We start from the raw sequence: 14,005 nt of genomic DNA, 5'->3' as shown, positions 1-14,005 counted from the left end.
TTCAGCGTGCCTCCACCGCGAAATGAAAGGGATTCCCTCGTAACAAACTGCCGAGTCGTTTCATCGCGCTCTCTGGAGGATTTACACGAGCAGAGGAAAATATAATTACAATAGCCGAGTACTCGTCGTCAAACATTTGCATCGACGGCGTCGATTTCCATCTCCAACACGCTGACGGGTACACTCGCGCTAAAGAGCTATATCCGCGTCGTCGTCGAGGACGAGAGACAGAAAAGGAGAAACGTGAGAGAGAGAGAGAAAGAGAGAGAGAGAGAGAGAGAGAGAGAGAGAGAGAGAGAGAGAGAGAGAGAGATCAAACAGAGCCGAGCAGCAGAGGAAAAGATTAAACGAGTACGCCTCATGCACACCATAGCAGACTGCTGGAAATCTATTACGCGGATGTATAACGCCGGCTGCGTTACAGAGAGTTGGACCATTAAACAGAGGACCATTTGCGCAATGGCACACGGCGAGGGTGATCTCCCTCCCTTATGCTATTATTCCCCATGCACTCTACCTGTATCTCTATATGCTCATTGCTCCGGCGCGCTGTACTGCGGACGAAAAAACAGACTCGATATCTTCCTCCCCCCCCCCCCCCCGGCAGCTTCTCATCCGCCTTTCTATATATACACCCTCTGTATCGCGCGAGGCACTTGCAGCCTGCTGCTGCTGCGTTTGCGCTTAAAATTCAAGAGGTTAAGAGAATTCAGCCGACGACATTGACTTTTAATACAATATCGGGAGCGCTAGAGAGAGAGAGAGAGAGAGAGAGAGAGAGAGATGGAGAGCCGGATCGATTTACAACTCAAATGAGCGCCGCTGCTGCAGCTTTGACGTTCTCGTCCGGCGCAATATATACTTTGGCAGCTAGCGCGTTTAATAAACTATGGAATAAGTTTACCTAAGTAATGAGCAAAAAAAAAATCACTCGCGCATTTCCTCAAGCTTTCTCATCTGCGCGCGACGAGGACGATCTCCTTATGCATATGGATTACGAGCTTGAATTACACGCCCAAACGGTTATTGTCCCCTCTCTCGCGCGTGGGCGTGTAGCAAACTGTTTACACACGCAACCGACTGCACCTATACCCTATACACGTAGTTTCCACTCCGACGCGCGCGAATTGCCTTCTTTTCTACCCCCGCGAAAGCCACAACGTGTCTCTATTTACGGGCGGTCGGGAAATCAGTTGCATCGGCAGCTATACATACAGCGACGCGTTTTTCCATTGGATTCCGGATGAGTCAGTCATTGAACTCCCCCCATCTGCGCTGCGACCGCATAGGCTTTTGCGGGGACGTCTCCCGTTCTGCACACAACGAAACGCCTCGGCCGGAAGTAACGAGGATGTAATCATATATATAGCTAGTCGACTGCTGATAGCGCTTGTGGATGAAAGGAGGCAAAAGTTCGCGGTGAAAACTCGTTAAAAGCTCTCTCTCCCCCTCTCTCGTGGCGCTATATATTTAAACTGGATTGATCCGCGGCCGGGGCCGCTAGATCCGGTCGCAATTACACGGAGCGCTGGACCGCGCGCGCAAAGTTTGATGAAAGGAGGCCTCTAGCGCGTGCGTGCGGTTTGCACTGCTTCTTATCAAGTTCGGAAACGAGCCGGCCGTAACTGTCGCCCACTAGTAATAATCTAAGTATAAGCTGTTTCTTCGCGCGGCAAATTAACGGCCGGTTATGATTCCAAGAGCTTTTATCTCTGTCCTCTCGGTGTGCTCTCCAGAATAGGCATCTTCGTGCAGCGCATTGTCGCCGGGTCAGTTATCTCGAACAATTGGATTGTCGAGAGACAGAGGGAGAGAGCGAGAATCTATAACTCGCAAGCTCACGAAGCGACTTTCATTCGATTTTAACTTTCGCCTCTGACTTTCCTCCTCTATCGCGCCTCGCTGTACAGAGAGATACGTGCCGCACGATTCTGTACTCGTGTGCTGCGGCACACTCGTTAACACCGATGGCTCAGCTTTATTCGCTGCTCCGGAGCTTTAATTTAAGAATAATTTTAAGAAAATTTAACGGGTCGCTCGCGAGTTATTGCACACGAGCTTTTCGAACGATATAGGCAGCGATAAATGTATCCGTTTTATAACTCACCGTGGACGTCCAATTTGATGTCGATTTTCAGCGGCTCCGGCAGGGCCAAACTGCTAACCTTGCAGGTGAAGGTGGCTCCAAGCTCGCTGCGTGCGACCACGAGATTGAGCGTACCGCTTCCCGTGCCGATTTTCTGCTCCTCAAGCTCCTCCGAACTTTTAGCTGAAAGTTGTCCATCGACATATTGATTTTAACTTTATACTCCTTGGCAGAGCGGAAAGAAAGGAGAGCGAGAAAAAAGCTCTACTCTCCTCTACGCGGGCATATCGGACCGGGGCCGATATCGGGCGAGCGCACGCGCAAGAACGCTACAACTTTTTACTTAATCGCGCGACTTACTTTACAGATTGGTCCGCGATTAATTTACGCCGGCGATATGGAGCTCCGTTGCGAGAACGGAATCCACTTAGGGCTTGCATTAGCTGGAGCGACTTTTTTATAAAGCTAGCGAAATCCGCGATAAGTTTTGATGTTCTCTAGACTTTCTAAAAAGTTGTCAAGACTTTTACAATATACATATATCGAAGTTAGAAAATCGTTTTGAATTTCGAGCACGAATTGCACCGATAACAAGTTTGACGGAGGGACACATTTATATGTATTACATTAGACAAGCATATATCTTACATTCGAGCCGCACATCGCCATTATACCACTCGACTGTCGGTACCGGTCTGCCTTTGCCGCTCTCGCATCTCAATGCTATCGGTGAGCCCTCAATTACCGGGCCCAGTACTCGGCCGTCTTCCAGCGTTTGCTTCGTACTCTCATCTACGACCCTCACTGAAGTCGGCGCAACTGAAACACAAAGGGAGAAACCAATCAGTCGCTGTATATTGCAATGCGATACTTCTTGCCGTATCATATTCCCTCGCTGTAATATCAGCCATTACAAAAGTACGGAAAGCGAGAGAAAGATACGTTTTGTTATTGAATCCCGTATAATTCCGTTATACAGGAGTCACTGCTCGATATCGCTTTCATCATACATCTATTACATTTTTCCGAGAAAGAGGCCGGAGAAAGAGAGTCTATTAGCGCGATCAATCACACGCGGAGCTGAGACTGCCGTGCGTTCGAGCGTACGAGCTAATGTTATAAGTATTGAAAAATGAAGAGCAAAAAAGGAGGAAAAGTAACAGGGGTATATAGCGCGCCGGATAAATGTGAAGACATTTCGCTCTCCAGACCCCGAGAGCACAGGGGAACCATTAGAAAAGACTTAAAGCTGGGCCGTATCGATTTATAGATTTCCCGAAAGATTAATGGAGTAACAGAAACACTTCATAGGAGCCTCGGAGAAAGCTTGCACTCACGGCTGCCGGCAGCAGCAGCAGCAGCAGCAGCAAAGTCGGGAAGCCAAACAAAAGAACAAAAGCGGAGGAGGGAGGTATATATAGGGAAAAAACGAGCGGAAAAACTGGCCCCTGTATAGCTTTGCCGAGGTAAACGTTCGATCGCGCTGGCAGGCCTCTTACGTATACCTGCAAAGCTCATAGACGATTTTTTTAATAAATCCGCGCCTTACGTAAATAAGCTTCGTAGAGGGGACAATATACGTAAAAGGGATAGCTGTTTTTTGTCCAACGCCCGAGGCGCAATTACTAGCTGCCCCAGTTTTCGCGAGAGAGAAATGCAGGCGAATCGTAAATAGGGGGATATCCTTTCGAAAAATATCACTGCGCCGCGCGTGCGCAAATTGAATTTCCGCTAAACAAGCGAATTTCGCATCGAGCGCCGGGGATAATCCATTAGAGCGGAAAAATAATAGGCGCACTGCTTTATAGTAGAGTATCTCGTCGACGCCCTGATGTGTATACACGAATAAACACGCGCCGAAACTTAATTAACGCGTGCACTGATAGGCTTGCGCTACAAAACGCTAGAGCTGCCGACAAAAAGCTCAGCGAGGATCATTAGGCGTATATAGACTATGGTAAGTCGACGAGAGCATTATGCTATGGAAGCGCAGCAGCTGCTGCTCCGCTCGGAGAATAATTACGCGAGTGACAAGGAGTGACGGCTCCGAGAGATGATACATACAGCTTGAATGATTTTCGAATTTGCCTCAGGCGCCCGCAAATTTCACTGTTTCGTATCCGCCGACTCGGAAAATCGCTCGGGAGTACACGCGCGCCAAAGTCAAAAGCTTGCAAATGGACTTTTGTTACATATCCTCGGCGAGAATAGGCGACGAGGATTCGAGAGCGTGCGCACTTTTCGAGATCGATCCAGCATTTATTTACACCTCAGATATTGATGTTTCTTGGCAGAGGGAAAGGAACGAAATTTCATTAATCTCCAAGCGGCAACGTATCGTCGGCAAGTTTCTCTAACGAGGCCATACATCAAATTATATGCATACATGGCAGTCTCGCTCGGCAGCTCGTCCCTTGAATACCAAGATCATTAAAGAAATTCGCTGAAAGTGCATTTTACAGCCCCGAGGCAGTTAGCATGTCCATTATAACGGACAGCGTGACGACTGAAAGGGTTAAGAGAAACGTAGAAAAAACAGCCGTAGAATAGATGTGTCTATACACACTTGGAGGCTTGCATCAAAGAGAGTGTGTGTGTGTGCAGCATCACCCCCGTCGTTCTCCCTCAGGAATGGTAGTCGCGCGCGATGTAGGTCGGGTCGCTGAATATTAAACCTCCGGCCGTTGAATATTAAACAACCAATCCGAGGAGGCTCGCTCGCGCGCCACTCTCGCCTTCTCTTCTAGGAAAGTCACTTTCTTAGCGTCGAATTTTCTTCGAGCGTCTGGCAGCGTGTTTGTGTGCGTGTGTGTGCAAGCTCGAGCTCTTAACCTTACAGCCAGCGCACTCGTCGGAGTATAACGACTTAACGCGACCCTGTTATAAAGCGCAATTTCATCTTCGAGCTTTCTCTGCCAGCCTCTTTCGATATTCCGGCGCTGCTTCTTTTATGCTCGGGGCCTGTGTTCTCTCAACAAAGACGCGCCTGCTGTGGGTTATGGTCGACGAGTTGTGGAAGCTCCGAAAGTTCGCTAACAATCGACGGAGTCATACGGTTCTTGATCTTTTTTTTGTCGAGGCTAATTTTCAAAGTCGCGAGAAAAAAGCTACTGTACAACTTTTGGCGGTGCGATCGATTTGAAATCTTATTCCACTGAGCTTTGCGACTGAAATATGAGAGAGAGAGAGAGAGAGAGAGAGAGAACGCTTTCGAATTTTGCATAAGAATGAAATTGAAAGAGAAACCATAATTCAGAGCTTTATCAAAATTGGATAGCCCGCAGTAGTGAAAAGCTGAGCAATCGAAAAAGGCAAAAATCACGAACCGTTATCGGTCAATTTTTAAAACGCAGAGTTTGGAAAAATGTTATTATGTATTTTTATTACAGTTACAGTTTACGCGGAGTGTAATTGGAGTTTTTTTATTTACATTTTTCTCTTTAGAAAATGCTGAATTTGTATTTTATAAAGCATTGAAAACCGCAATTTCGATCGAACAATATAGATGAACAATCGCATAGAATGGATTCTCTATTTATCCTACCGTTGCAAAATATTTTACGTTGGAGTTTATTTAGCAAACAACACGCTATAAAACATGTAATTTTTTCCCGAAATCCTCAAACCCACGCAAAAGTACATTTTTCTCGGTGATCTCGCCACGTAGACGCATTAGGTATAGTGCAGCTGCGCAAAAACTCGAGGGAGCAGCGCCGGAAATTTCGCGGGAGTATTCGCAGTAGGCCTCGGGCGCTCTCTCTTCATTTGGGGGGATTTCGTCGTTTGTTAATTTTACGCTTAGCCTTGCAGCATCCCTTACTTTTTTTCCGTTGTCGGTGGGCTGCGCGATGCTATAGGGCTTTTGCACTTGACGAGTACTCGAAGATTCGATATGCGCGCGCGAGAGCCGAGCAGCATCGCGTCAGACGCGCGTGATTTTCGCGCGGGACAGAGAAAAGACTGAGGCTGATTGAGAGGAGCGTGTACGCGCCTTCGGGGAAATCCAACAAAAACGTCGCGACAAAGGTGATCCAATGAGATGGATGCATTTGCATATTAACGCGATGCTTTTTACCGGATGCCGCAAGCTCTTTTAATCCGCGCGCAAACGAAACACACGCAGTGTTCCGAGATTATTCTTTTGAAGATCGCTATTATGTTCAAACGTTTTAATTAATCCGCAGGGTTTTTTCAAGTGCGCTGAATCTCGGCGCATATTGGTTGTACGCGGAAATTTAATTAAAACTCCATTCCAATTATGGCATGTCAGAGAGGAGCTATAACAAAAATCATCCGCCTGCGTGGGCGAAAGAAGAAACAATTTTCTCCTAGAAGCCCTGCGGAGTATATGGCCAAAAATAAAGCCCTTTTTCCGTGTGAAAAAGAAGAAGGAGGATCCCTCGCGCTCGCACGCATCGTCGCACTGCATCACGCGGTTAAAAAGTCAATTTAACGTTCGCGCAGTGCATCTGTTACCATAAAGCTGAAACTTTTGCAATTTCATTAGGCGAACCGGCTCACTCTCTCTCGGCGTAGGGGTATCAGGAATGCGCGTAGCCGAGCAGCAGCAGCAGCGCCAGCTGCCTGACTCGTATAGTCCTTGGCGTCACCGTCTCGTTATTAAATGCATGCGCGAGCAGGCTTCAGGCCCGGGAGTATGTGACTGGATTTTCTTCTCGGCTCGGTGTATACCCCGCGCGGCGCGCTGAAAGTGTGTCTCAACGACCTAACAACGTCAATTAGGATTTTCCAGCGGCTTGATATCCTCGGTGCTTTTTTTCATGCTCCCGCGTCAAATTTTCACGTCGCCGTTCTGAATAATCAAAGCGCGGCGTTTTACCAGCAGCAAGTTTTTCGACGAGTCGGCGAATTACGGGACACCGTAGCTCCTTAATGGTTACACCATTAGCGTTGATTGACCGTGTGCCGTTCGAGATCTGACGAGAGACTTAAATGTGCGTACATGGCATAGATTAAGCTTTGCTGCCACATCAGCTAGAAAGAGAAAGAGCACACTCGGACGCCGCAATTAATTAGACTGCCAAGTCGGGGAGTTATTCAGCGCGACGAGTGCCACATACAGTATGCCCTGCGCGAAAGGGACAACACAAGCGTGCACATTTGCCAGTGTCACTAGTCGAGCAATTCCGAGCGTAAAGGATCAGCGGCGTTGCAGCTTTTCTCCGGGGTCGTCACACACGAGTCTCGACTACTGCGAATAAAGGACTACGTCGGGCTGACCAAAAGCCGACCTTTTCCGCTGCTTTCGGCCTCTCGTCGCTGCCGGCTTTGGCTCTCGCTCGCCGGCTCTTTAGTTAGCCGGCGCATGGCTCTCTCTCTCTCTCTCTCAAAGCGATGTTTTTCCGCGGGATATGAGAGAGAAATATGATCGTCCTCGGGCAGCCTTTAATGTTCCGGAGTCATCTCCCGTCGTCGTCGTCGTCGCGTGCGGTCGTCGCCGGGAAAAGAAAATCGAATTGAAAGAGAGATAGATAGAGAGAACGGAGTGGGATTTGAAGAAGCCTCTCTGTAGCGACGATCGAAGGCGAAATAATTTCGCTCGGAATTCGACACATAATCCGACTATACACGCTACGTCCAGTATTTGAGAGAGAGAGAGAGAGAGAGAGAGAGAGAGAGAGAGAGAGAGAGAGAGAGAGAGAGAGACTGGGAGCTGCTTCGTATTACCGAAGCGCAATTCAGCACGCGCGCTCCCGGCAAAGTATTGGATTTTCTCGAGTCTCGCCGCGGCAGTTCTGGCCAGTGACAGCTTTCTTAATTTCGACAATTCGCTTTCGATCTTCCGTTTCATCCAATCGCTCGCGCAGACGGCATGGCGCGCGGATCACGCCTTACTCCCTCCTCTCTTTCTACACAGCGTACAGAGGCAATTTCGATGAAAGCTTTCCGGCTTCTCGAGCTCTCCTTTTTTCCATTTCCTCTTTCTCTCTATCTTTTCGACTAGCCGCGCGCGCGGCCGCCCGTCGACGGTTTGGCTTTTCTCGCGAGCTTTTCACCCCGATCCATATAGCTCTGCTCTGTATATCGAGCGTCTCGGGGGCCCGATCGGATGGCAAATATTTCCACGATGATATAGAAGATGTGCCGAGAGAGATATTCGCGCGCGGCTACTGATTGATCTCTCGCGCCCAGGAGAGAAAGAAGAAAGGGAGCTTTTGTCGAGGAGAGCTGCGCTGCTGTTGGCCAATTAGCGTAACAAAGTTAAGTAGCGTAGAAATGAAGCGCTCGCCAGCGGACGAGTTTCGCCGACTACTTTTTGCTGAATGTGGGCTAAGTAGGCAACTTTATTAGGCTGAATTAAGGCCGGCGAATGACCGCGGCACGTGCGCGCACCTCACGTTCGCTCTCTCTCTCTCTCTCTCTCTCTCTCTCTCTCTCTCTTTCGGAGCGCGGATTTTTAGAATGTTTTTTTCCCTCCGAGTCAGAGTTCGTTGGTTTTTTTCTCTCGCAACCATCCAGAAATGGGCAACGAGCTGCAGCGCGTGAAAAAAAGGCTGCAGGTGGTAATTTTCATTAACCGCGCCGGTGAGTGCAGTGGTACAGGTGCTTCGTCGATTATCGCCGAAGGAATTTTATATTGACATTAGCGCTTTGAACAAAGTACATAACGTAGTTTAGTAGCTCGTTAACGAACGCACACACGCGCGAGCGTATTCGCAAACAACCGTTTGATTATCGAACTCTCGTAAGCGCGCGGTGAAACAAGCTCATTTTTCGAGGACTAATAAGCGCTGGATTATACGTGCATACTTCGGAAAGTAATTATCCGCCCGACGAAATTTTACGTTCTTCGATGAATTTCATCAAACTCGCGAGCACGTATACAACGTATGGCTTCGTGAAATAATCAAACTTTCGACCTGAGAAAGCTTCGCCGAAGAATTAATCGAGAAAGCTAGCGCGTGTAATAATTGAAAGTATATAAAAATCGCAAAAGCCCAGCTCCGCATCGGAGATAAGAGTTTATCCACCAGAGACGATATGAATTTCTGACGAGGCGGCCCGGCCGAGCGCGGTTCTTCTGAAAAGTTCATTTGAATTGAGAGGAGTTGTTGTACACAAGCCACGTTTGCGAATGATTAAAGAGCTCGCGTTCCGGGAGCCTTAGACTTGCAGCGCCGCGCGGCAGAAGCAACAGTGCAGCAGCGGCGGAAGTAGTTGTGACCCGCGGAGCAATATAAAACTCGGGGAGAGCAAAACCTCGCGTCTTGCTGGATATCTTGTTAAACCGGTAACCGAGCCTCTGCGCGAACGTAATATAAGATGGATCTAGTATGCAAAAGTTAACCTCGGGGAGGGAGAGAGTAAGCAGTTTCGATCGCGCGCACGACATGCAGTAAACTCATTACACTCTCTCTCTCTCTCTCTCTATCTCTCTCTTGTTGAACTATACTACGCTTCTTTTTATATGCGCCAGAGGATGGACGGGCCGCAAGTGCAGTTGAATGCGGGACCGAGATGGAAGCGGAAAGTTTTTCACTGCGTGCTCGCGCGGTGCCCCGCTAGTTGGCGTTATGAGGAAAGCTGCCGGCGGCTGGGGATTCGTGTCCGCGCGGTAAAAGAACATCAACTCGGCAATGCAGCTCTCTCGCGCTCGGTTTTTAATAGCCAGGATTGCCACTATACTCTCTGACGAGAAGTTTGCTTCCCACCACGCGCGCGAGGGGAAAGTGGTTTCGGAAAAAAGAACAGACCTATTCTTCGCCCGCAAGTTCGGCAATTTAAAGTTATGTATATAAGAAGTCGACTGACGCCCCCGCCCCTCCTCTGACTAGTTGATAAGGACCGAGAGAGAGAGAGAGAGAGAGAGAGAGAGAGAGAGAGAGAGAGGAATAATTCCGGCGCGAAACTTTTGTCGAAATTGTCGTATACAAGAGCTAGTTTGACACAGAAACAAAGTTGCGTCGAGTATACCTAGTTCTCAAGTTTTTGCCTCATCAGACGACACTTCGTCGCGAGTCGGGTGTAATGTATTTGCCACCAAAGGCAACTTTCAGAGCGGCGAATCGTCAACACCGCCGAAGTGATACCAAACTCTAAAAAATTCAAATTCACGCGATCAAATTTTGTTTTTCAATTCCGCAGAAGCGCTATGAATGCAAACACACACGGTTCGTCGTAAAAAATACGCGGGGCGGTTTTAAAAATTCAATATCCCGGCGATCATCATTCGCCGTTAAACGATGGCCGATAAAAAAAAGGATTAAACGAGCTCGCGATGCAATAAAAGATGCATAATCGAAATCTGCATACACCGAACTAGAACAAAATATACGCGCCGAGCAGCTGCGTACCGGCCGGCTAAATCTCGGATCGCAAATAGCTTTAATCCCGCCGCCGCGGCTCTGGAAATAACGGCGAGCTTTTAAATTCCTAATTCATCGCGAGCGCTTATACAGCTCCGCATCGAGATAATACCGATAGCCGCGAGCAAAGAGAAACAAACACGTCCAGCTCTTCCCGTCATAAAAACTTCGAGCAACGAGAGCGCAATAAATCTCGCCGCATAATCGTGGACGTCGAAAAAAGCAAGACGCATCACAAGCGTATGGATATCAGCGAAAGCTCGTAGCAGCGCGTCGCCGTCGATTTATGCGCGAGTAACGGAAAAGCAGAGAGTAGAGGGAGAGACCGCAGACTACGTAGTAAAGGCTGCGATCCGCGAGGCATTATTACGTCGGACACGCGTATACAGCGGCTTTCTTTTTTACGACTGTACACGCAGCCCCGGGGAGGCCAGGAGGTGGAGAATTAACGATCGCGACGAGCTTGCGCGCAGCCTCCCTTCGACAATCGCTCAAATGCGCGATGCTGCCGCGCGCTGCGGCCCGATGATTTATCGGCTTTCATTCGCCGCGGGCCGAGGCTGCCACTACTACTACTACTCCTGCTGCCGCTGCTTGTCTGCCTGTATGGACTGCCGGACACACGTGGACGGGTATAATTGCCGCTCGCATCTTGACGCGCGCTATCGTTTTTACACGCAGAAACAGCTTCGATCGCCGTCATTTTGCATCTTTGTACACAAAAATATTCGCGGCATCCGCGCGGGGCTATATTTCGAGCTGCGGGCGCACATCCGCGCCGACTTTACGTCCGCGCATCAGAGAGAGGCCGCAGCCCAACGGATGCTGCCGTTGTTGCAGGTTCGACTCGGGAACGCACTTCCGACGGGAATACGGGAGCCGCGGAATGGTGCTGCGAGGCAAGTGAGGCGTTAAACGTCGCATCTCGTGCATGCAGCACGCCGCCGACTCTTCCGCTCTTTCGGCTGCCGCTGCCGTTGCTCTGCTGTCGTCGCTCGCTTCCCCTCTGGCCCTATCTCGCTTTGTCTGTCAATGGCAGTGTAGTGCTAATGCGCGAGGCGCGCATTGAAATGCTGATGCCGGTTTACAGTGGGTCAATGGGTTGTTACACGGGGCGCTGGAAATTCGGTGACGGGAATTTGTGTAAAAGGAGAGCTTTTTGCTTGATTAAAGCCATATACACTGCGAATCGGCGATAATTCGGCTGCTTGGAATTTCGTGCACTGGCCAACCGCGCGCTGTGAAAGCTGAATTTTAATGGAGAATGCTTGCGGAATGCCGGGGCAGAGAGCAGGTTGTTATTAATTTAATAAGGATTCTCCGAATCTCATCAGCGACGAGCGATCGAATTTTTTCGAGCTTCGAGCGTATATATTGGCATTTTTAGAACAAAGCGGGATGAATCGGATTATAATCCGGTTAAGGCAAGAGCTACCGAGACGCAAATCCTTTTTCTCCATATTTACGCTGGCGCATATACATTCGGCGGTTCTCGTATTCTCTATGCCGCTCTTTCAATTTCGCCAGGCTGCAGGTTCTCCCTTTCGGGCATATTTCTCTCTCTCTCTCTCTCTCTCTCTCTCTCTCTCTCTCTCTCTCTCTCTCTCTCTCTCTCGGCCTCTATCAAGCTGATGCTCGCTAAAGCCGCACAGGATTCGCGCATTTGGCTAATGTACGGCATACAGGTCGCGGTTGACGCCGGCTGCATATATATATATATATATATATATATATATATATATGCGCGCACATATCTATATACCTGCGCTGTGCAGACTACTCGTAAAGCGTGTATATATACCTACATGCCCGTCGCAGCAGCAGCAGAAGCAGCGGCGTGTGCGCGCCAGCGGATGGATTTTCGTCGCTCCTCCGACTCTTAAATATTTCATGGATTTTTCTCCCTCGCCCCGTCAGCCCATGTCGAATCGGGTATTCCAGCGATAAGCCTTGAAATACTATTTTTCCGACTGCAGCGGCGAATGTTTGTGCACTTTGTTCGTGATTTATGTGTGTCGAGAGAGAGAGAGAGAGAGAGAGAGAGAGAGAGAGAGAGCGCTCTCCTATGCAGATTCGAAAGAGTGCGAGAGGGGAGGATGTCGCTCGCTACACGCGTACTTCCTATTTGCTCGAGGAAGTTTCGTGATTGACGAATAAGAGAGGCGATATACGCGCGGAGAGAAGAAGGCGCGTAAGAGTTTCGTCTCTGTACGCCTGTGCGGAGTTCGCGAAACCGCGATCACACCTTTCTAAATATTTTGAGAGAAAAGTATACAGCGCTTGCTCTATCTCTCTTTCCCCATCCATCGAAGCCTGAATTTTCATCTTGAGCAAACATTCGCGATAGCGAGTGCCAAATGTATAAGATAGTCGTCTGAATTACAAATTCGGCCGCGAGCTCGTACGTCACTCGACTGGCAATAATAACCCGCGTATTTTTTTATAAGGACGAGGCTATTTATCGCAGAAAACAATTGCTCGTTAATCCCGCATCTGGATTCTACCGTTATGACATAATTAGTCGAATTCCTCGAGTTGCTAGCGCGAAGCTTTAAGACTTAAAAATAACAATGTGCAAAAAAAATAGAACAGAGGGAGTATACAATTAAGGCGCTCTCGGCTCGGAATTTCATTAATTTCCTGGTCGATGCGCTCGCAGCGCGAAAACTCGGAGTATAAAATTAACATTTTCACGGTACGTTACTCTCCGTCAAGCAAATTATTTAGCAGCAGCAGCGACGGCGGAAGCCCAAGGCATAGTGTAGTGCTGATGCAGCTGAACTGCAGCTTCTCTCCCAGCCTTTGGAGCCGCCGTAGCTATTTGCACACTGGCCGTAAACAGTGTTCAGAGCAAGAGTCTCGACGCAGTTCGGACTGTCGCGCTCGCGCGCGCATCGAAAGTTTATATCGCAGCCGGGGGCATCATCCGTCTTAATGTCCGGGTTATTTGATAATCTCGACGATCGCTCGTAAAAGGCGGCAGAAGCGCGCGCGGGGATAACTTCTGGCCCGTTATCGTCGCCTCCATCTTATTTCCGGGGACGCCTTATCCGCTATATTGCTCTTTCTCTGTCTCTCTGGTCGCCGCGCCCCTCGGAGTGTGTTCCCCTCCCTACGCTCTCTCTCTCTCTCTCTCTCTCTCTCTCTCTCTCTCTCTCTCTCTCTCTATATATATATATATATATATATATATATATATATATATATATATGTATATATACGTATACATATAGGAGAGCGTACGTCTCTCGCTCTTAATTGAAACGTAATGAATGGATCTGAGAATTTCGAGCGTGCGCCAAGGCTCTAACTTTCGATCCTTCTTGGCCGCTTCTTTCGGCCCCCGCCGCTTCTTCTAGTTCTCACTTTCGTACCTACGACTTAACTTCTTTCCCGAGCTCCTTTTCTCCCGAGTGTGGCTGTGAGCTCGCTCGCTCGCGGCGCCCTTTCCTTATTCAGTTTGCGAATAGAGGGTCGACCTTCGTTTAATTAGCTTTTCACTTTTTCACTAAGTGACTTTTTTTCTTTGTCTTTTGGATTTACTGTGTGTGTGTGTGTGTGTGTGTGTGTGTGTGTGTGTGTGTGTGTGTAT

The 14,005-nt window shown here is 48.8% G+C and overlaps 1 protein-coding gene and 1 long non-coding RNA gene across 4 annotated transcripts in view; one reads left to right on the top strand and one right to left on the bottom strand.

Annotated features, from left to right (window-relative positions):
- The window catches only part of LOC100120931 (hemicentin-1), a 131,123-nt gene that overhangs the window by 40,563 nt on the left and 76,555 nt on the right, over positions 1-14,005 (bottom strand). For all 3 annotated transcript variants that reach the window (XM_031932456.2, XM_031932457.2, XM_031932455.2), the window contains exons 4-5: positions 2,735-2,905; positions 2,108-2,269 (exon numbers count right to left, since the gene is read on the bottom strand). In XM_031932456.2, the coding sequence (XP_031788316.1) occupies positions 2,108-2,269; positions 2,735-2,905 (333 nt within the window). The remainder of the gene's footprint in view (positions 1-2,107; positions 2,270-2,734; positions 2,906-14,005) is intronic.
- The window catches only part of LOC116738604, a 59,329-nt gene that overhangs the window by 12,402 nt on the left and 32,922 nt on the right, over positions 1-14,005 (top strand). The gene's annotated exons all lie outside the window — the stretch shown is intronic.

Source organism: Nasonia vitripennis, chromosome 5, assembly GCF_009193385.2.
Source record: "Nasonia vitripennis strain AsymCx chromosome 5, Nvit_psr_1.1, whole genome shotgun sequence".
Taxonomy (NCBI): domain Eukaryota; kingdom Metazoa; phylum Arthropoda; class Insecta; order Hymenoptera; family Pteromalidae; genus Nasonia; species Nasonia vitripennis.
Note: the sequence above shows the minus strand (reverse complement) of the source record. Positions and strands in the feature narration are given on the sequence as shown.